This window comes from Triturus cristatus, chromosome 2_2 (genome assembly GCF_964204655.1).
Source record: "Triturus cristatus chromosome 2_2, aTriCri1.1, whole genome shotgun sequence".
NCBI classification, from domain to species: Eukaryota; Metazoa; Chordata; class Amphibia; order Caudata; family Salamandridae; genus Triturus; species Triturus cristatus.
Genome location: NC_140582.1, coordinates 946,253,562 through 946,275,443, shown reverse-complemented (window position 1 = coordinate 946,275,443; position 21,882 = coordinate 946,253,562). Strand labels below are relative to the sequence as shown.

The window sequence follows — 21,882 nt, the reverse complement described above, 5'->3', positions numbered from 1 at the left end:
AATGTAATTCTTTCTTTGGAGTATGACCGTTGTCTAGTCTCTACAGATGTAGACTTCAAGAATTTCCATTTTAGGTGGCCATCAACTAGAAATCAGAGTGTTAAAACTGATTCGTTAGAACTACAAATTAGTATTTAAAAGCACTTGAATTTGCTGGGATAATTTTGCTCTAACACTACATAAAGCTAAGCCTGGATTAGAATAAACAGCATAGAATTAGACCAGGCTCGGTTTGCAGCACAGCCCAATACCAGGGATACCAACTAGTCAATTGGCAAGCAACAATGTGGTGTTTAAAGCAGATCAGTTTATGTATGCCTAAGCTAAATTTTTACAGTTCCAGGTTTTCAAACATACATCAGTAGCCAGATTATCAAGTAATCAGATTATCAGGTAACTGAATTATGTGCTCATTGATGCTATTCATTCAAAACAAAGAACCAATGTAGACCATTTTAAAAAGAAAAAAGGCTCATGTACGATTTGCTACAGATAGCTACATTTCTCCATTGTGGTGCATCCGAAAAAAGAAAGCATCGGCAATGGCAAAAGGTCTCATCAAAATAAAACAAGCATTGGCATAGCCAATAGGTCTCGCCTTTGGGATCTTACAAGAAAGAAATCCCACTTGACACCTCCGTGAGGATTGTGTGAGACAGCCTGTGGATTTTTGTGGAGTCAAACCTAGCGTCTCAGAATATGGATGTGGAGTGTAGCTGAAAGCACAAAGACCAAGCGCTACATGCTGAAAAGTGAAAGAGGCAGTCTGTTTAAGTGTGGCAGGAGGCTTGTTTTTTTATAACAGCGCACAGGTGAAAGCGATTAATTGTATTGTATTGTATATTATATTATATTGTATTGTACTGGCATATGCGTAGCAGTTAAAAGGCCTACAGTGCTTCTGGATAGTCAAGTAGGTAGTTCAATAGTTAAGCATTGGGTTTTATAGAGTGGTCTTACTTGGGAATAATTTTTGATGTTGGTCAGGGGTCTCGGAGGTTTGCTTTCAACCTGGTGTAACAAATCTGTAGCTGCTATAAAGCATGCTGCTGTAAAGATGAGTAGTCAGGAGTCATCTTCTAATTAAGTAATTTATTAAGCTCAAGGACGACACACTCAACCGGGAGGGCTCAATGCAAAATGAACATATGTCAATTCACCAAACTGTTATCAACTGTCACAATAGAATGTCCAGCTGTCAACATTCCAGCTGGTGTATCAGCCACGTGCAGGGAGGGGGAGCGCGCGGTAAAGGAAAGGAAGGAAGAGAGAGTCTCAAGATTAAGCAAAAGACACAACACATCTCCTTCTCTTATGAATTAAAGTATAGAAAGGAAAGAAGAGAAAATGGGCTAACAGGCAACACACGATACAACTATTCGCAAATAAAGTCCTTATATTTGCTGGGTTTCACCACGCTGCGACCACATTTACTGGTGCTGGCCACCTCTTCCAAAGTGTTTCTTTCCGGCACCAGTTCATGACCAGATGCCTGGCTGTCACTTGACTGTAAGGGACTACTAGTGGCACTAGTAACAGGATAACTCTTTCCATCACTGGGCTCCACAGCGCCTTGGTCATCCACAGCTGTGGTAACACTACAAATGCCAGGGGATGCCTCAGAGGCACTTGTGCTCAATTCTCTGATCTCACCAATGGATTCAATAATCTCACGCTTTTGACTGCCACCTCTGTCGTGCATAATAGATGGTGAAAATATGCTATAACCTTCCCCTTCAGAATCGGATGATTCTTGGTGTAGCCAATCATACTTGTCTAGCACAACCCTTTCCTTTTGTTTCTGTTCGTTAATGTCTTTTTGTACAACCTCCATTTTTTTACAAACCGACAACGCGGAGGCATGCCAAACCCTTCCATCACTGAGGAGTGCCGAGTTGCAAAACACATTTTCCACAATTAGCGGTTCTGAAAACCTACTATGTCCTTTTACTACGTGTCCACTCCTTCTTACTCTCACTTTACCACCTTCTTTTAGGTTGATTGTTTTGCAGTTCTACTTGCTGTCACATTTTTCTTTACTCGGGTCTTGTGCCTCTTGGATTCTCTTCCTAACTGTTTCCACTGACCACTCAGATTTCTTTGCACTCTTGAGCCATCCGATATTATCTTTAGAGACGGGTGTTCTGCCTCTCATAATCTCAAATGGACTTATCAAAGTTTTTTCTGCAGGAGTAATCCTGTACCCCCAAATCATTTTGTTCAATTCCTTCCTCCAACACTTCCCATTGTTGTTGGCCAACTGGATGGTGCCTTTTATCACCCTATTAAACCTCTCCACAGCTCAGGGTGGTAAACGGAAGTAGTCTTGTGTGTAATACTATTCCTGACTACGAATTTTCTGAAAATGTCTGAAGTGAATTGACTTCCATTATCACTGACAATGGTTTTCGGTATGCCCTCTCTTGTGAATATACCGTCCATAAATGTGATAATGTCTGAGGCATCCACCTTTCTACAAATCTTTATTTCCGGCCATTTTGAAAAGTGATCAACTAAGACCATTAAGTGCACATGTTCTTCTTGCCATCTTACAGGACCCATTATGTCTATTCCTACTCTCTCCCAAGGCATGTTAGGGCACTTCAACGGTAGAAGGGGGAGTCTAAGAGTCGTTTGAGACTTACCTGAATTTTCGCATTGTATACAGTTCCTCACAGCCCTCTCAATTTGGATGTCGCACCCAGGCCACCAATACCAATTCTTAATTCTTTGTTTGGTTTTGTTAATGCCTAAATGACCCTCATGGCAAATGTCGATCAGTCTTTCTCTTAATGTGGTAGGAGGTATAACCTTCCCCTGTCTTAAAACCAGATCGTTTTCCACAGATATCTCATTTCTCAATTCCCAGAAAGGCCGCAGCTCACCTTTCAGGAATATCTTCTTAGGCCATCCCACAACAAGTCTTCTAACCTCATTTATAGTTTCATCCTTAAGATACTCTTTTTCCCAGACCTCCGTTGTTATGCTAGGAAATTCTTCGTTAATGCTAGCAACACCTAGTTTTTCTTCCTTCACTCCTGTTTCCACATTCTGCAAAGGCAGCCTGCTAAGAAAATCCACAACCACATTCTTGGTACCAGGCAAGTATTGAACTTCATAGTTGTAATCCAACAGTTTTATGGATAATCTTGCCAACCTTGGCGACGCATTGTATAAACCTTTCACAGTAAGTACTTTTGTTAATGGTTTGTGGTCACAACGCAAAACGATCCTTTTTCCCCAAATGCACTGCCTGAAATGTTCCAGCCCCCACACACACGCTAAGGCCTCACGCTCAATAACTGAGTATTTCTCCTCAGTGGAGGTTAAAGAGCGGGAGGCAAATGCAATGGTGACTTCCTTTCCATCGCACTCAACTGGTGTGAGGACTGCACCAACTCCCTTACCACTGGCATCCGTAGTGACCACACATGTAAGATTGTTGTCAAACCCTTTAAGAGGTGGAGCATCACAAATCTCTTTTTTCAGGCTTTTGAAACTGTCTTCACAGTCTTGGGACCATTCAAATTTGTTCTTATTTTTTAAAAGGGTTCTAATGCAGTAAGTTTTCATAGAAAAGTTCCTTACAAACTTTGAATAGTACTCTACCAGTCCCAAAAACGCTCTGAGTTCCTCCTTATTTTGTGGGACTGGGGCATCCTTGATAACTTTAAAGTAGCTCTTTCTTAGGTTGTATACCTTCTTTAGTGATTTCATGACCCAGGTAGGTGACAGAATTATTGCTGAACCTGCACTTCTTGTACTCCGCTGTCAAACCCCTTTTTTCCAAGATCTTAAGTACCTGTACTAACCTGTTGTCATGATCAGTTTAATCTTTTCCCATAATAAGAATGTCATCCTGAAAGAGGAGTAACTTTTTCACCCCTTTGAATATTTCATGCATTAGTCTCTGGAATAATGCCGCTGCCGATGCTAACCCAAAAGGTACCCTTTTAAACCTGAAACAACCAAAAGGTGAAACAAAGGTGGTGAGGTGTCTGCTTTCGGGGTGCAAAGGTACCTGGTGGTAAGCAGCGGCTAAGTCTATGGTCGAAAATACTGTCATATCTTTTGTGAGAGACAACATCTCATTAATTCTTGGTAAGGGGTATTGGTCAATAAGAATATTTTTATTGAGGTCGTGCAAATCTATGCACAATCTCAATTTTCCATTGGCCCTCCTAGCGACCACCAGAGGTGCGACCCATTCAGAAGATTCTGTGTTTTCAATTATTTCTGCTTCAAGTAACTTATTAATTTCTAATCTCACCTCCTCCCTTAGTGTTAACGGAATTTGTCTTACCTTATGCAAGCAGGGCACAGCATCATCTTTAAGTTTTATTATGTGTTGGAACCCCTTTAGTTTACCAATTTTACCATTAAAAACTTTGGGGAACTTGTTAACCAAATCACAACCCGGTAACACCTTCTGTTGTGTAACTAGTACAGGTTCTACACTGTTCGGGTTGAGAGTAATCCCTAGTTTTCCTTGGTCATTCCAACCAAGCACAGAAGGGCCAGTGACAGCAACGTACAACTTGCTGCTAGTTTTCCTTTCCTTAAATGAAAATGTAAGTTCCTTGAAACCCATAAGTTCAATTGGTTCTCCTGTGAATGCTTTAAGTGAGATTGTCGGGTTTTTCCAAATGCTTCCCAACTTTTCCTCTAAACTTTTCTCTCCAAACATCACGGTTGATTATAGTGCAGGGTGAACCAGAATCAGCGACTATATCTATATTCACCCCTCCTATTTCAATTAGGCACATGGGTTTCCTTTTTTTGCACTTCTCTTCTTCCTCATTTACTGTTGCCTCCGTTACATTTAGTACACACAAGAGGTACTCCGAGTCATCGGAGGAGTCTTGCTCAAACTCCTCCTCTTCCTCATCCTCCACAAATGTTACCTTTTCTTTTATTTTCCTTTTGCAAGCTTTTTGAAAATGACCAATGATCCCGCACTGAGTTCATTTGTTGTTCCTTGCCGGGCACTTCCAGTCATTAGCTAAATGCTTACTGCTACCACAGCGGTAACATTTTAATTGTTCATACGTACCAGCATTTCCTTTGAATCTAGGTGCTTCCTTCACTTTGTTTTTGTAATTTTTCTTGCTCCCACTTATTTTTGCCACCACACTGGCTTCTTCAGCTTTACATTTACCCTCATTAATAACCTCTTTAGCACAACGACCAGTCAGTTCAGCTTTCTTTACGATATCAATAAACTGTTGGAGGTTTCTCTCCTTTAGCCCATAATGCGTCCTGTATGTAAGAATTAGCAGCACACATCACTATCTGATCCCTAATTAAGTTATCGTGCATGTTTTCAAATTTGCATGAGAGTGCCAAGTTCTTTAACGCAGATATGTAGTCATCTATGCTTTCTTCCTTACCTTGTTTTCTTCTGTAAAATTTATATCTGTGTACTGCTACACAAACTGTTGGTTTATAATAACCATCTAAGTCTTCCATTGCTTCATCATAAACATTTCTCTCTTCCCCAACTCTCACCTTTTTAGTAATCTTGTTGTACACTTTAAGACCTTCTGCACCCAAACAGTGTAACAATATCTTCTTCTTATCCTCCTGTTTGAGTGCTTCATCCTCCTTATCAAACGTTGAAATGTAGTTACAAAAATATTCCTTCCACTCTTCCCATTTCACTGGTGGTACTCCAGTACCCTTCAAAAATGCTTCTGGGGGCTGCAAATTGTATAAGTTCCCAGACGCCATAATAAAACAGTGTGTAAAAAAATGTCTATATTATTTCCCAAATGTTACTGCCGAGTCTCAGTGCCACAGTTCTTTTTTTTTTTTTAACTGGATTAACAGTTCCTCGTGAAAAAAAAATTCCTTTTATTTTTCCAATATAGTTATCGAATAACCAAAGAAACTCTCACCTGCTTGTTAAATAGCGCTTCCGCATGAACAGCATTAAAGACAACAAAACCCTTCTAAAACAAGTATTCACTCATGAACCGAAGAGGTCCCAAAATGCTCCGTAATGATATAAACGGAGATTCCTCGTTTTGTTTACTTCTTTATTTCTTCAAAGATGGCCGCACGCACACTTCCTGTACGTGAATGCGTTTAATAACTAGACTGCCAGCTTCACGTCCAAAATGGCGTCGTTATACTTTGACGTCACGACGCTCGAAAACGACTGCGCCACAACACCTGAGGAGAATTCACTTCAATGTCATATTCAGCTGTTATGAGGTGAGTTAAGTTCCAATGATAACTAAAAGTCACCTGTGAGAAATTCAGCAGACTGTCCGGCTCGTTGTAAAACTTGCTATGTATCGTCGACTTCAATACTAGCACCACTAGACAGTGCGTACAGCTTCGCCAGAAGTGCTTCTTCACGTAAACGATACTTCTCAAATCCTCCTGACCGCTACACCAAGGAATTCTTCTTAATTAAATTCAACTTTTACTTCCAACTTCAATCATCACGGACTTCCGATAAAGTGCAACCAATGTCACATCCATTAATCCGCCGCACTTATCTTTGTCTCCGCCTCCTTCACTAAATGAACTTCATATGTTGTATTGAAAGCTGCAATTCACTACCGATCAAAACTTTTTTTTTTCCAAAGTCCCGTATATGCAACTTCTAATTCTTCCAAAATTTCAATTAGTATCGATCTTCCATCATGTGGGTTCATCCGTGCGTCGTCCAACCATCCTCGTCGCCAAAATGTAAAGATGAGTAGTCAGGAGTCATCTTCTAATTAAGTAATTTATTAAGCTCAAGGACGACACACTCAACCGGGAGGCTCAGTGCAAAATGAGCATATGTCAATTCACCAAACTGTCATCAACTGTCACAATAGAAAGTCCAGCTGTCAACATTCCAGCTGGTGTATCAGCCACACACAGGGAGGGGGAGCGCGCGGGAAAGGAAGGGAGAGAGAGCCTCAAGATTAAGCAAAAGACACAACAGCTGCTTAGCAGAAAAACGTGTGAGTGCCTCCTACGCTTATACATACCATAGTTATCTTATAAAGTTACAGCTTCTGGAATAGGTTATGTCGATATGAGGATTCGGGATGGTTCCATCCAGGATCAGTGGTACGCCACCTCAGGGATAACCAGAGACATCACAGTAGTAGGTGTAGGAGGTCACTCAGGAGTACAGCTGGAGCAATCCAATAACCATAAATATCACAGTAATGGTTTCATGGGGCCAAATCCAAAAGCATAGATGGTGCAACCCAAAGACATCAAGAGGCACCACAGTAAAAGGGGTTTAAGAATTAAACAATGAGGCACAGGCCATAGAAGTGGGTGCTGCTAGGGCACCCATTAGAAGACACAAACATGACAGTACTATCGAAGCAAGTGGAAGTTAGATGTAAAGCAGGTGGAGTCATGCTTTAATAAGGTAGAGGCGAAGGGTCAAGAGTTGCATCTATAGCCCTTAGGGGCCCTAACAATACAAACCAGGAATGTAGCCATAGGAAGTCACCCTTAACCTCCAAGCCCTTCAGTTGTTCTCCAGAGTAAAGAGGAGAACAATTAAGACAGAGGGCCAGATTTCATTAAGTAGGAGGGTTAAAAAAAAGGCCTAGTCACGCGACATCGGCCTGAGCATGTCAGACACGGGTCATGAATTGAGTTGGACAGCATTAATGAGCAAGGAAAGCCAGGTGGTACAACTTCCGAGGAGACAAAAGAAGCCAAGAGACAAGGGCACCAACCTGCTTGCAAACCGACAAGCCTAGGCTACGCCTGGTACAACAGTCCCTACAAATGCACCGTGGCACAAATCAGATCTGAATATCAAACATTTTACAGGATGATTTCAACACCAAGTGTGCCAAGGCAAAAAATGTCAGCAAACAAAAACATTTCACGCAGAGTGAGAACTGTTGAGAGAGCCACCACTATGCAATGGACAGCTGCGGTTATGTTAGGAACACCCACAATGTGCGTCACAGAGGAGGCATTATTCTGACAGAAGGTTCCCTGTAATGCCGACTCCAACAAGTTAGGGCCACTATAATGCTAGGAAGCACTAATATTGTTGCCAGGAATGCATACGGAGTCTAGACCTGGCACAATTATATCAGGGAGAACCACGAGGTGCACCAGCTGCACCCAGAGCCGATCAGCATATGTCATGCCGCATACGGGCTACGAGATGCATTCTGCCTGGGAAAAGCATTCCCAGGCAGAATGCCTGGGAATGCTTTTCCCACACTGACAGAACCCCACCCCTCCTCTCAGTACCACTCCCACAAAGGTGGAAGAGGTTTACAACATTTATCGGTAAATGAGGAACCAGATATCCTTTGCAGGATGTGATGCACAGTAAGTTTGGGTGGGGCTGCCCTCACACCATTGCGCCTAGCAGGCTGCCAAAGCGGCAGGCTGACTGTGCTGCAGCGGTGAACCCAAGCAGGTTGCTGCCAAAACCCCAGTCACGTCCCCGCCATGATCCCACCCTCTGCCCCCTGCATTACCGGCCAAGGGGAGGGCTGCAGGTTAGGAAGATCGCACAGCAGCAGTGCATTCAGATGGGGGTGCCCTATCCCTGTCCCACCAGTAACATGGCGATCGAGGAGGCCCTCACCTTCAAGGCCTAATTAGCGTCATGGAGCACATGCACACAGGTAACAGCTGATTGGCTGCTGGGGCTGCACTCTGTTTCGGACAGCATAGTCTGCCCTGGCCTCGATGTAATATTTACATTGGCAGCAAGTGGGCTTTAAACAGTATTGCTTTCGTCCTTGTCAGAAGCGGTAGCATGGAATAGCAGTGTGCAATCAGTAGGTGATAGACATGCAAATTATAGAGCCTAGTGTCCCTGTCCCCAGAAACTACTGAGGATGCTCACCACCGGCAGAAATGAAGCACTGCTCACTCCATTCGCCTCAGTGAATGGAACAAACTTGTTAGTTGAGAAAAAACAATCAAGAATGGTCTATGAAGCTCGGGAAGAGACAAAAAAAACAAGCGGGGCAGCGCGGCAACCGCGAACGCACTAATTGGCAACAGATGCGCACTGCAAACAATTTAAGGAATGCAGCGCGGCCGCTGCTCGCTCCCGAGCACAGGAGGCAAGGGGTCAGAGACGGCAGGACATGCACCCGCCTTGGGCAAATTGCGTGCTGCCTTTCTTAGAAAGACGCATGCAAAGGCCAATAGCAGGACATTTAAAAAAAGCACACGCACAAGCGTGTGGTTAGAGCTTAAAGCCCTTACTAAAAGCCTCGCAGAGCAGCGATTGTGCGCTGGCTAAGGCGAGACCTAAAAACAGGCCACATCACAATTACTTATTTATGCACATGCATCACCATGCATGAGACTGTATTAGTCATCATGCAGTGGCCATTTTATTCACTTTTCTTTTCCTTTTTACTTTAAATGTACCATTCCAAGATGATGGTCAGCATTCATAGAGTGAAAATAAAAACAAAGTGCAACGCACATGAAAGCTGTCGGAGTTGCCCAGGTAGCATTTAGCAGCTGTGTTGTAATCCAAATAATTTAAATAACAAGCATTTACAATGCAATAGGTCTCGCAATCACATTATAAAAGGTATTGTTATTTACAATACCAAAAGTAACACCTATTGCATTTCATAGCGCAGTGTCCGTGAAAACGGCGCCGCGCTTATTAAAGTAAAAAAAAAAGTGTGTTGGGGGGCAGAGAGAGAAGACCTAAAAAGAGTGCCACAGATCGGCATACACAGAGGTTAGTTTATACTATGTAAGAATAACCCCAGCCATGTCTATATACAAACATCGAGATGAGCTGTGCCCCAGCACGTTCACAGACATGGAAAGGAATAAAGCTCACTGACCGGCTTATCCTGTATACTGCTCACGGCCGGGTGCTATGCAGGGGGCCCCGGGAGACCTGAGCAGAGCCCACCAGCATTGGGCGCCGCCATGGAGGGCTACTAAAGGCCGCAGTGCCACAGCGCCACAGCGCCCGAAAAGGGCAGCTGGAAGAAAAAAGTGAAGGAGAAAGGGGTCGGGAGAAATAGTGAAAAACATAAATGAAAGCGAGAAGGGGACGAGGAACTGAAAGACAAAGAGATGGTAGAGGGGTGGTGAGAAGGAAAGAGCGTGTCTGCAAGAGTTCTAGGGGTCAGTAGAGTGCCGGCAAATGGTAGAATGGAAGGCGAAACAAGGGCGAAGAAAGCCAGGGAACGGGCTATATAACACTTATTAAGTAGCGAAGAGTGAGAGAGAATGAAAGAGAAGACAAAAATAGATAGAGGAATGTAGAGTTAGAGTGGAGGAGAAAAAAAATCAATAGCAGGTGAGCTGGAGGGAGAGAATGAATGGGAAAGGAGAGAGACTACCTAACGAATCGGTGGGAAAGAGCGGGAGACAGCAAACTTGCGAGAGATAAGAGCGGGAGATGGGAGAGAAGAAAATTAAAAATGAAGGAGAGGAAGAGTGTGACATAAGAGAACCACATGAAAGGAGCTAAAGATGAAGGAGAACGGAAACGAAAGAGAGGGACAGGGCAGAAAGACAGAAAGGTAAAGAGTGAGATGGAACGGAGAGATGGGGAGAGAGACCGGGCATGTGTGGGGGAGGAGAGAAAGACCAACAGAGAAGCAAAATCATTGCGTGCTCAAGCCGACAATTAGTTTTAAAAAATCATTAAAAAATCAAAGGAAGGTTGGACAGAGAAGCCAGATACATGAAAACAAAGCTAGAGCTATGGGCTACCAAGGGATGTCTTTTCCGGGCGGGTGAGGGATGAAGAGGGGGGCATACAGAGCCCCTAGAGGAGGGGTGGGGTGTACTTGGCATCTCAGGGGCTGAAGTGGGCGGGTCTCCCTGAGTACAGCCAAGCTCCACGAGGATGAGCACCACGAGGTATCTTACCGGGTGTGAGCCAGGGGCTGCAACCCTTCCCACTCGTGGGACAATCGTGGCACCCTACAAACACCTTCTGGAATAGACACCCCAGCTCAAATCAACATGGCGAAACATGGCACCTCTTGTATACAAAGACACCCACTTTAATAGGAAGAAACAGCAGCTTGTGTGTCAATAATGTTAACATTTTATGCTATTATCCCCCTTAGAGGTAAAAGTTAATGCAGGATGCCCCCCCCTCTGGGCTGCAAGCCAGCCCTCCCTGAGGGGTCTTTCCGAAACGTTTCTTAAGTATTAGAAGAGCAGCAGCCGCCAGCCTGGAAGAAAGGGTAGAGAAGGACAAAATGTGCAAAAAAAATACAACCGGTGGGGAGAAGTTCCTTGTGTGGTTGGGGGCACACGGTGAGGTATGGGGGGGGTCCCTCAGCGTGGACTGCGGGTGGTCTTTAGGAAACAAGCCTCCAGCCTCCATATGGCGAGCATCCTGCGCATGTAGGGCTGCATGTCCTTCTGTACGCACTTGAAGTAGGAGGACCGCGACAGGTAGTTCTCCTCGACCTACAGGAGGTTGAGCAGCGCGCGCTTGTCGCGCAGCAGCGCCGGGTCCACCAGGGCTCACCTCACCGCCGGCACCTCGCAGCACAACAGCTCCATGAAGAGAGGCCGTGGGTGCCACCAGAGACGCACTCCTCCTGTGCAGAGCGGGGCTTCCTCTCGGCCTGTGGGAAGAGGTTTAATGGCAGTGACGCAGGCGGCGTGGGGCCAGTTCTGTGGAGAGCGCGGCAGCTGCCTAGCTAGACGTAACTTCAAACGCCTCCGTCCCCTTCCTCTTTGAGGCCCCTGTACAGGGCGCCCTGCTCGACACGCTTCACCTTCCAGAGGCAGGATAAAACAGGAGGCAAAAAAACAAACACACACTAATTCACGGTGTTTACAACAGACCCGGGCAAAGAGGCAGCCGAGGCGATACCATGAGCCGCGTTTATGTAAATGCGCCGCGTTTGGAAGGTCGCATCCCGAGGTTTAATTAGAAACAGATAGCCCCCTAAAGCTCGCTCTGCGGAATGAAGCAAGCGATGAACTAATTAGAAACACATGGCCCCATAAAGAAATTGCTTCACGACAGCCGTGAAGCAGACAAACCATTCCGGATGGGCCGGACGAAAAGGGGAAAGGGCGGCAACCAAAAAGCCTCAGTTTCAATCGGCGGCTACCGTTTTACATAAAGGGTGACACCAGCCAATGAAAAAGAGGGGCAGAGCTTCAAGTCCCCTTCTCAAATCTCCTCATCCACAATATGTCTCGCAGAGCAAGCAGCGCCTGCGCGCTGCAACGCTAGGCAAGACCTAAAAAGCATTAACAACAAAAAGGGTCAGATGCAATGGGAGTGGGGGGGGCCGGTAGACCAATGGAGGAGCAGGTGGGGGAAGACGTAATGCATGGGGGCAATAGTGGTTGAGGTGGGACAGCAATGGAGGAGAATGAGGCTGGGGCAAGTAGGAAAATAGAAATAATTAAAAAGAAAAAAAAACAGCAAAAATGTATTGGGGCGGGAAAGCTGGAGAGGGGGAGGAGAAAGCAGCACTGAGCATCCATGACTGATTTTGGTGGGGGAAAGAAGCACAAGGGGAAGCACAAGAAAACACGTACACTCCCATGTAGTTTTGAAAACCCAGAAAAAAAATTGTTTCCTGAATGTGAGCATTGGAAAGATGAAAGTAATTTAATCAAAAGGCTAATAAAGAAGCCCTGGGGAGGGAAAATCACAAAAAGAGGAAGGACAGTCATGCAACATGATGCAAGCAAGCATAAGAAACCCAACCAACTGGAAGCAATGGTCTGACCCAAAGCCGTTTTTAGGTCGAGGACTACCGGTCTGCCGAAGGCAGAACCGGAAGTCGAGATTTAATGTTTCCTAGAGTGGCTCCTTAGCCCGCCTCTCTTTTTGCCTCTCCTCCATTGGCTGGCTTCCTAAACGGAGGCCCGCCATTGGAGGAGAGAGCTGTCCCTCCAAATAGGCTCCGTCTTTTTCAGATTCGGGGGCGTGTTCCTTGCTGTTCTTTCCACTTTTTAGCCACGCCCTTTTAGAACAGCAGGAACACGCCCCCGAATCCGAAAAAGTTTCGGAGCTTCCATCCGCCATTGTTTTGCTGTCCTCTGGCCGTGAGGATCTTCGTGCTGTTGTGAGTATAGTTGGCGGCGCTGCCCTTCGATGAGCAGGGATCCGCACCGTGCCTTGGACGCCTTTCCCCCTTGTTTAGGACTTGTGCCCTGATCCTTTGCCCTCCCAAAAAACAATTCCTGGAGCCGGGCATGCTGACCTCGCTGCCCCGCACCCTACAGACTCTGGGCTCCTCCAATTGCACCCCATGCGGCCTCGTTGCTCTTGTACTGTCCCAGCGCTCCACAGACCCACCCAGGCTCCGTCCTCCTCCTCACCCTTTTGCAGCCCCTGTGGTCTATTGAAACCCCCCTTCCAGACTCGGCGGATCTCCCTTGCAACCCGTGCCCCCGTACACCCGTAGCCCTCCCGTAGTTATGTGCTCCGTTGCCGATTCAGATCCCTTACCCAGACCGAATACTCCCCCCCCCCCCACCCCCACCCCCACCCACGCACGCACGCCCCGCGTATGTGTGATAGCTCTAAAACACTGCTTGTACCCATTAATTGTTATCATTTACATAATGGTGTGGTTGACATTAAGGGCACCCCTCTCATACCCAACGGGCGTTGCGCACCCACCGGAGTCGTAGTGTGCTCACCGGACTCCTGTCAAGTCTACATATTTATTTCGGTGATTTCTATAAAGCGCCACCTTGCAGTCGCTACAGAGCGCTGGCGGGATGGGCAGCAGAGAAAGGCTTGGTAGAGTGCGGTGGGGTGTGGGCTGTGCACCCCTGTGCAGTATTCCGGCATCACTCTCCAGCTTGTACTGAAGGGTGGCTGGCTTTCATGCCTCACTAGGCCATATTAGAAGGAGCACAATTTATGAACTGCAAGTAACAAAGGGATCGCGGTCTTTAAAGCAGTGACCCATCCCCTGCTCTCGGCTCCCTCGGTGCTCCTGCCTCCGGCTGGCGCTGTTCGCTCTCCTCCCCCTGGCACTCGGGGTCCATATGTCATTCTTGCTGCAGTTAGGGTTAAAAAAGAAAGCTACTCTGCGTGGGTGTCAGGCCGAGCCGTACCGAGCAGAAGCAACCAGTCCAAGAGCACACGGATGCATTTCCCCGAGGAGAGTGTCACGGGAAGTATGATGCTGGGGTAATTGGATATCTAAAATGACTGTTGGTGCGTTCATCTGTCATGGGTATGGTAAGTCAGCCTGGCAGGCAATGCACTAGGTTTAATGTATTCGTGAAACCTAAATACGTTCTTCATAGGGTAGTTCAGTGCCAATAGTCTCTGCGGTGAAAGGGCGATTTCTTCCTTGGTTAAGTCAGTCGCTGTGTGGAAAGTGGCACTGGTAGCTCAGTCCCCCCCACACACGTGTAAAGCGCAGGGCCCCGTGGGGGTAGTGCACGTGTGTTGTCTGTGTTGAGTCGGCTCTTTTGTCTGCGCCTGGCACATGCTGCAGGGAGTCGCTCTGTTCTCAGACAGATAAACAACTGGTTAGAATAGGATGTTCTGAGCTCGGAGGCCCTTCTTCTGAAGGCAGAAAGCGAATGAGTGTGTGTGTGCTGTACAGAGGCAGTGGAAACAATGAACGCAAACAGCATTCAAAGCGCCTAGCTTTTAAACACCATTTCTAACTGCCCCACACCTTCCGAATTACAGCTCCATGACCCATCCAACTCCTTTACCCCCCACCCCCCCAGTCCTTGTGGGTCCTCCTTTGTACCTTCTCTAGTTTCTCTTCTTTCACTCGATATGTTCCACTAATTTTCCCTGAAAGACACCATCTTTTACTCTTATCGGCCACTCTTGCCCTAAATATCTGGATTTCTTACCCTCGCTCTTTTTTTCTTGTAATGTCCTACACTAATCCAAATGGGTGCTGGAGTAGCGTGCTACTCACCGTAAAAGCGCTTCAACACCTCGTCAAGTCGTCAGCGCTATTTAATTGCAATTACAATACAATACACATTATTGCTTCTGCCCTCTCCCCTTTTTCGCCCGCGCCTCTTCTCTTCGTATTACAGCCGCACGCTGTCCTCTCTTTGAGCCCTGGACTGCTGCCTTTTGGCCATGCGCCAATCATAGGCTGAGTTCCGCTCTTCTCCCTTTCCCCTAATATCTCCCTACCTTTCTGTCCTTCAACCCCCCACCCTCGTCTCTTGTCCCAAGTTCTCGCCTTGGCTTCCAGCCCTTCGCTATTCTTTGGCCCTACATGCCCCGCTCCACCCTGACTTTGCTCCGCTCCTCACATCTGTCTTGGCCCTTGAAGTCACCCCTCCTTTTTAGGTCTGTGTGTGTGTGTGTGTGTGTGTGTTTGTGTGTGGGTGGGTGGCTCTGTGTGTGTGGGTGGCTGTGTGTGTGTGTGTGTGTGTGTGTGGGGGTGGCTCTGTGTGTGGGTGGCTCTGTGGGGGTGGCTTTTTTTGTAGGTGGTTCTATGCGTGGTGGCTCTGGCTGTGTGTGGGTAACTGTGTGTATAGGTGGCTCTGTGGGTGCCTCTATTTGTGTGTGGGTTGCTCTGTGTGGGTGGCTCTGTGTGGGTGAGTGGCTCTGTGTGTGTGGGTGGCTCTGTGTGGGTGGGTGGCTCTGTGGGTGTGGCTCTGTGTGTGAGTGCAAATGCAATAGGTCTCGCATTTGAGAGTGATTAAGCTATTGACATCATTGTAAATAACAATGCAGTTTCTTTAAATGTTTTAAAAACATAAACAAAAATAATGTCATGAGCAATGCCAATAGCTCTAACTTTAACAATGCCGAGACCATTGCATTGTAAATGCTTGTTGGGATGGTCTACAAGAGGCTTTCACCAACAGTTCAAAGCTGTTTGGGAGGAGAGACTAAACAAGTACAAAACTATTAGTTTAGTGGGTTAAAGTTGTCTGGATCTGACAGAAATAGCAAAAACTGAAAACCTGAATCAGTCATGATAATGTAAATCGACATTGTTAAATCCCTGGCATTCATTAAGGCATTTTACACAGCAATATAAAGAAACTCGAGTGGTTATATAGTACATTTGTGACCGCAGGGCACTATTCCTTTTCAACAGTGGGTTTCATTTAATTCCTTGCTTTATGCCCTTGTCAATCTAAAAGCACTAGCGAAGGTATAAAAGTTACTTACAGTCTTTCCAGAATCCCAAGTCCAGCAAAAGAACCATTCTTCAATTCTGGTATTTTGTTATTGCTGAGAATCCTGCCAAAAAAACAGAACACTTTAGTAAAGCAACTTTTCTAATTATGGTCAGCACAAACCCACTATTTTTATTTTGCACTTCTTCTGAATATGCATATTGTCTATGTTGCATTTCCTGGCACATTCTCACTTTTATTATACAGATGCACTTATAAACCAGCGCCACTTGAGTTACTATTGAAATTGACACAATGAAGTGCAAGGAGTGCCAAAGCCAATATGACTCATCCTATTAACCTATAGGCTGTGCAAAACTTGTTAGCCGACGTGGAAAGTAAAAGTGAAAAAAGGCACAATGATGCGGCTGCTGCAGCTAGTCACATCAAATGGTAAGCACATGCATGCGCCACAGCACCTATGGAATTCCTCCCCTCCCCCCCGCACCGTTCTAAGGTGATGGAATCCAGAGATGGGTAAATGAAGAAATTTTATTTTATTTGTACACTTTTCAGCCAACTGAGTGGTCTGACAGTAAAATGCAGGAGTCGAGCCCACCAAAATATGTAAATGAACACTAGGGGTAGGGAGAAATGGAGGAGCAGGTGAAGGGTATTTGGGAGGGGAGAAACAGGGAGTGGGTTGAGGGAAGCGAGGGAGCAACAGAAAGTACCTTAACGTTCTTATTAATCTGTGTATCAGAACCGGCAGCAAATGGCATCTGCCATGCTGACAACCAAAAGTAAAAACAACAAAAAACATTTATTCGAGGACCACCTAGCAGTAGGGAGCAATGGAGATGCAGGTGAAGGGGAAGCAATGGGGCAGGTATTTGAGGGGCAAGAGAAAGCACAAGAGAGAGCAACTCTTATGGAGTGCTTAATGAAAAAGATAAAAATGCTTCCCAAAATTAGAGCAGTGGAAGGATAAAAAGGCAACAATCTCAGTGGAGGAACAAACACAAGAGGAAGTAAAGCGAGTGCATGAAAAGCAATCAGATGAGAGTGATAGTAAAGTTAACCAATGGTAAGCATTGCGCATGGTCTAAGCCGACTACGTTTTTGGTATGGTCCACAAGAGAATTTTGCTTACCAAACAGCTAAAATCTATCTGGTAGGCAAGACCTAACAAAGCTTCACTGGAAGAAACTAGAGCAGCCATATGCATGCCCCGTGACCAGACGCAAACAAAAAATAAAAACATGCAGATAACAACAATCTTGGTCTTCTACCATGATGTACTGCCCATTGATCCACCATTGAAATGTATTATTCTCTAGTGGCAGACCCATAAAATTGCTTGGTACCGATAACCATCTTGACCAGTAATGTGTGTCAAAGTTTCCGCTGCAAGTATCCCACAGTAGAAACAAAACTGAATAAAATAATTCCCTTTTTAATAGCTTTTCAGTGTGATGTAATTTAACATATCATGAGTGATGTAATATGGGCGGTCATAAGCCGTACATGATGGGATCGCAAGTTATAGTTAGTTCAGTAAACTAGAACATGTGCAATTCGCTTTTTTTAAATTTATATTTTTAGAACATTCGCTCATGTCAACACTTTAGCCGCTGTTTTTTCTGTGTATTTAAAGAATATAGTTAGGTCAGAGTTTACATTGAAATGCCATTTTTGACTTTCTTAATAATTTTGGTGCCAGTCGATGAAGCTGTACAAAACATTCTAAAAAGTTAAAACACAAGGAAAAACAGAGTACATCCACTTTGATTTCTTCATGGAATTTTCATGCAGATCCATCAAATGGGGGCCTAAAAATAATGGAAGGGTCCCAAAGAGGCATTTTCCATTTTATTCACCCATAATATTCTTTGCTCCTCGTTATGGGAATAAAAAATAAAACGGCATAACAGATCTACACTAAAAGTGGCAAGCAAAAATAATATTTCCCAAGGAACTACCTTTGGTGGGTTGGTGTAAATTGGATCAGTAGTTTTTAGAAACTGGCATTTAGAATGTGTTCCGATTTGGGCATGAACCGGTTAGGTTAGTTTTAAGAGTTATCCGATTCATTTACTTGCAGATCTTCTGTGGATTCAAACATCCACAGAGGATTCGCAAACCCAAATTAAAAAAAATAAAGGCACTACACTGGACAAGTGAACTTGTTCTCATGTGGTTCATTGTGGATTTGCGAATCCAGCAGCAGATTCCTGAACCCGCTGCGTTCTAGCTCACCATCACAGAAAAATGTGTTGCAACTGCCATTACGCAACATGGTACATCAACAAGCACTGAACTTCATCAACAGGTCTTGCCTTTTCGATCTACTGGCTTTGTCAATGTTTCTTGCCAATGCTATGGAGAATCAGCCAAAATAAATATACATTTGCAATGCAATAGGTCTCGCATTACTGAAAGTTTGAGCTATTAGCGTTGCATTATTATTTGCAACGCTAATAGCTAAAACTTTCAGTAATACGAAACCTAGTGCATTGCAAATGCTTGTGAAGTTAGTAAGCATGCTGGCTTATTATTGTAATGTCAGTTTAAGGCACCCTGTGACCAACACACTTCAGTAGCTCCGTATCAGTTCTGTGTGTGATTACCGCAGTCTGACGTCTCTGAAGCAACAAGGCTCAATGGGCCTCATTACAGAGTTTAGAAGTACTGGCGTTGTGAATTACAATTTTTTTCGTGTTTTTTTATTTTTGCAGTGGAGTAGTGATATTAGCATAGTGCTATTGCCATTCATATATGCCCTATAAAACATGTTAAACGCTGCTGAGGGTTACCTACAACGTTATACTGAACAAACTGCTGTATCTCTGCTCTGACTGATTAAAGTTTTGGTCTTGCGGTTCCTGTATTAAGATATGTAACCTGGAGGACAGGGCCAAAATCCGCACACACCACAGTCTAACATATCCAATCAAAAAGTGAAAGAATATTTTTGCACCAGTGCACAGTAGACATCCTGAGAGGCAGCTTTCTCCACTTCAGACCTCCAGCAAGCGCGTTTATGATCTCGCCGCTGGCCTTTGTCAGAAGTTGAAGCCATCTCAACAGGGGTGTAACACACACGTCTGAACCTACTGTGGTGTAGACCATTATCCTCAGGGCACAGATACTGTCGGCGAGTCACAGCCCCGCAGTCATTACAAAATTTGGACCCTGTGCAACTGGAAGGTGGGGACACTCTAGCTGGCTTTAAACTCTGGGCTTTGGGGGAAGACAGTGCTGAACAATTAGATGGACCCACGAAAGGGGCGATTCCTTTTAAAACAGAGTGGCGCGCTATGGCTGCTGCTAAATTCACTCTTACCATAATTTAAACAAGCATTTGCAATGCAATAGGTCTCGCATTTGCAAGAGTTTGAGCTGACGGCTTTGTAAATGGCAATGCCTTTTATTTACATGTTGGTTTTTGAAACATAAATAAAAGGCATTGCCATTTACAATGCCAATCGCTTAAACTCTCGCAAATGCAAGACCAATTGCATTGCAAATGCTTGTTACTATCTAGGCACAAAGCAGAGGAAGTAGTACCCTAAGTAACCATTACCTTCTGTCATGCTCAGTACACCACTCTGCTGATGACACAGGAAAATAAATACTGTGTACCAACTTGAACAAAAGCAAAACATGGCAGGGTGTGAGTTATGGAGTGCATTGTGCATAATATGCCATACCTCACAAATTTCAGGGGGTTTTCAGGTTTATGTTGTCAGAACCACAGCAAATGTTTAACCCTGTTTTTTTCAATGTAGATAGAGGGATCTAATAATACAGACAGATAGAGGCTGTTAAACAGACATTGACATAGAGAGAGATAGAAAGCGACAGAGACACACAGACCGTTACATATAAAATGTAGCGGCAGACAAGACCCGCCATCTGCGTTCACTGAATTCAAGAAACGGGTCGAAGGGAATGAGCTCGCTCATGGAGGTCCCTGGAATCCATCTCCACTGTCACCCCCATTGCTCAGTTGGACCAATGCTCCACTCACTCACCTATTATCTACAGTATTCAATCGTGGAGCAGGCAGCAATACCAGGCGCCCAGAAGTCGCCGCTTTTGCCCCAAACAATTGGTAACCAGTGTGTGGGCCTCCACAGTGCATGGACACAGAGGTGTCTTTGGAATATGGCCCCACTGTGTAGCTCTGGGATCAAACATGCACAGGCTTGGGCTCATCATGGTCTTTGACACATACAGATGAAACCGATGCACAAGAGGCGGTGGCTCACCCTTGTAGACCCTCCTATGCTGGTTCTCGAGAGGAATCACAGGCTTGGAGATGCCCTACAAGCTTTCGTGACAAGACGGGGGAGAAAGTAAGGTAGAGTGGAGAAACGGAAATCCACAGGGTTGGGAAGTTCAGCTTACAGAGGCCACTCCCTCGAATCCAAGAGCAGGGGCATGCTGGTAGTATTAATGGCTGCTTGCCCTGTTATAATCCTGAAACCTGCCTTCCCGAGGGCAATCCGTCTTCCCCCTAAGCTTGTCATGTGTTTTGAATATTTCATGAGCTGTCTCTGGGCGCGCTCTTACAGCTGATGGCAGAGGGTGGGGGTGGAGTTGGTGGGAGGGGGGGTACTGCGGCTGTGTGGCTGAGGGGGTAGTAGAAGTGCCTAAAACCACCTACCCCTGGACTCCTTCGGAGCCGACGAGGGGACGTTGTCTGGTGGGAACCCCGGGTGACGACGCTGATGCAGCGAGGATGCTGCCTGCATCCGTCATCCCAGCCGCACGTGCAGATGCAGACGTGGACCAGTTTCTGGACCAGCCCTGGGAAGCCCAGCTGCACAGCACGCCTTTCATCCTCTCGGTCAAAGAAATCTGTCTCGGATGACCGTAATACCCCATTATTGACTGGGGAAAGCGCCACAGAATAATTTACTATGCTTTACAGACGAAATCCAACGAAAACACACAATATCCGAGAGCTTTGCCAATTAGATAACCATTGTCAACTCCAAAGGTCGGCTGGCACAAACACAGCAGTGTCTGCTGTTTGCAAAGACTGCTCCCCTGTCGTCCCTCGGTGACGGCCCATTGTTTTAAATGCCTGAAAATCATCATCCAGCAGCAATTCAAATTAAATGTGTTAGCTTGAAAGAAAATACCAGCTCCCTCCACCAATTTCCTCAACGAAATACGTTTGTTTTTAAAATGTTTTACTAGAAAAACATTGATAACAATAAAACGAATATGATGACTCTATACTGGCTTGCTTAACGGATCACAACAGGTTGCTTTTCATGTATCACCTAATACAGGGTACAGTGCCACTTTAATAACTCGGTGGTTAATGTACTTGCTGGAAACTTCTGTGTGCATTCTAATCAGTTTCGACTCCGTATTACATTTCATGGAGGGTCAAAGTGTGCTCTGTATAGCACAGCATGAAACATGCAGATCACAGAATTGTTTATGTAGATAGCTCAGTTGGTTGTTGATTTTGTTGCAGAGATTCTTGTTTTACCTGCTGGTTACAAGTTCAAATCCATGTCACATAGTTTAGTGGCTTATGTTAACAACAACACATACGTTTAGAACCTTGCTGTTTTCAATAGCTTGTAATTCCAAGGCTGCTAAAAAAGGATTACTTTGGTTAATAATAAAGACTTATTAGTAAGTGTAATATAAATGGGTATTAGTGTACTAACTCATGGACAGATAGATCAGACGTTCTTACATGCATGCAGATTTCTTGCATACAAAGCTTAGACAGGTCAAAAATCTAGTCCTGTTCCTTGTCCCGATCTTATGCCCACCCCAAACGCGCTCGCTGCTCCTTTTGGTGAGTACTGGCAGGGTTTAAAG

The 21,882-nt window shown here is 45.2% G+C and overlaps 1 protein-coding gene across 1 annotated transcript in view; it reads right to left on the bottom strand.

Moving 5' to 3' along the window:
* ADGRA3 (adhesion G protein-coupled receptor A3) overlaps positions 1 to 21,882 on the bottom strand; it is a 399,594-nt gene that overhangs the window by 324,001 nt on the left and 53,711 nt on the right. Inside the window, exon 2 of the mRNA XM_085642355.1 lies at positions 16,082 to 16,153. Within this exon, the coding sequence (XP_085498481.1) occupies positions 16,082 to 16,153 (72 nt within the window). The remainder of the gene's footprint in view (positions 1 to 16,081; positions 16,154 to 21,882) is intronic.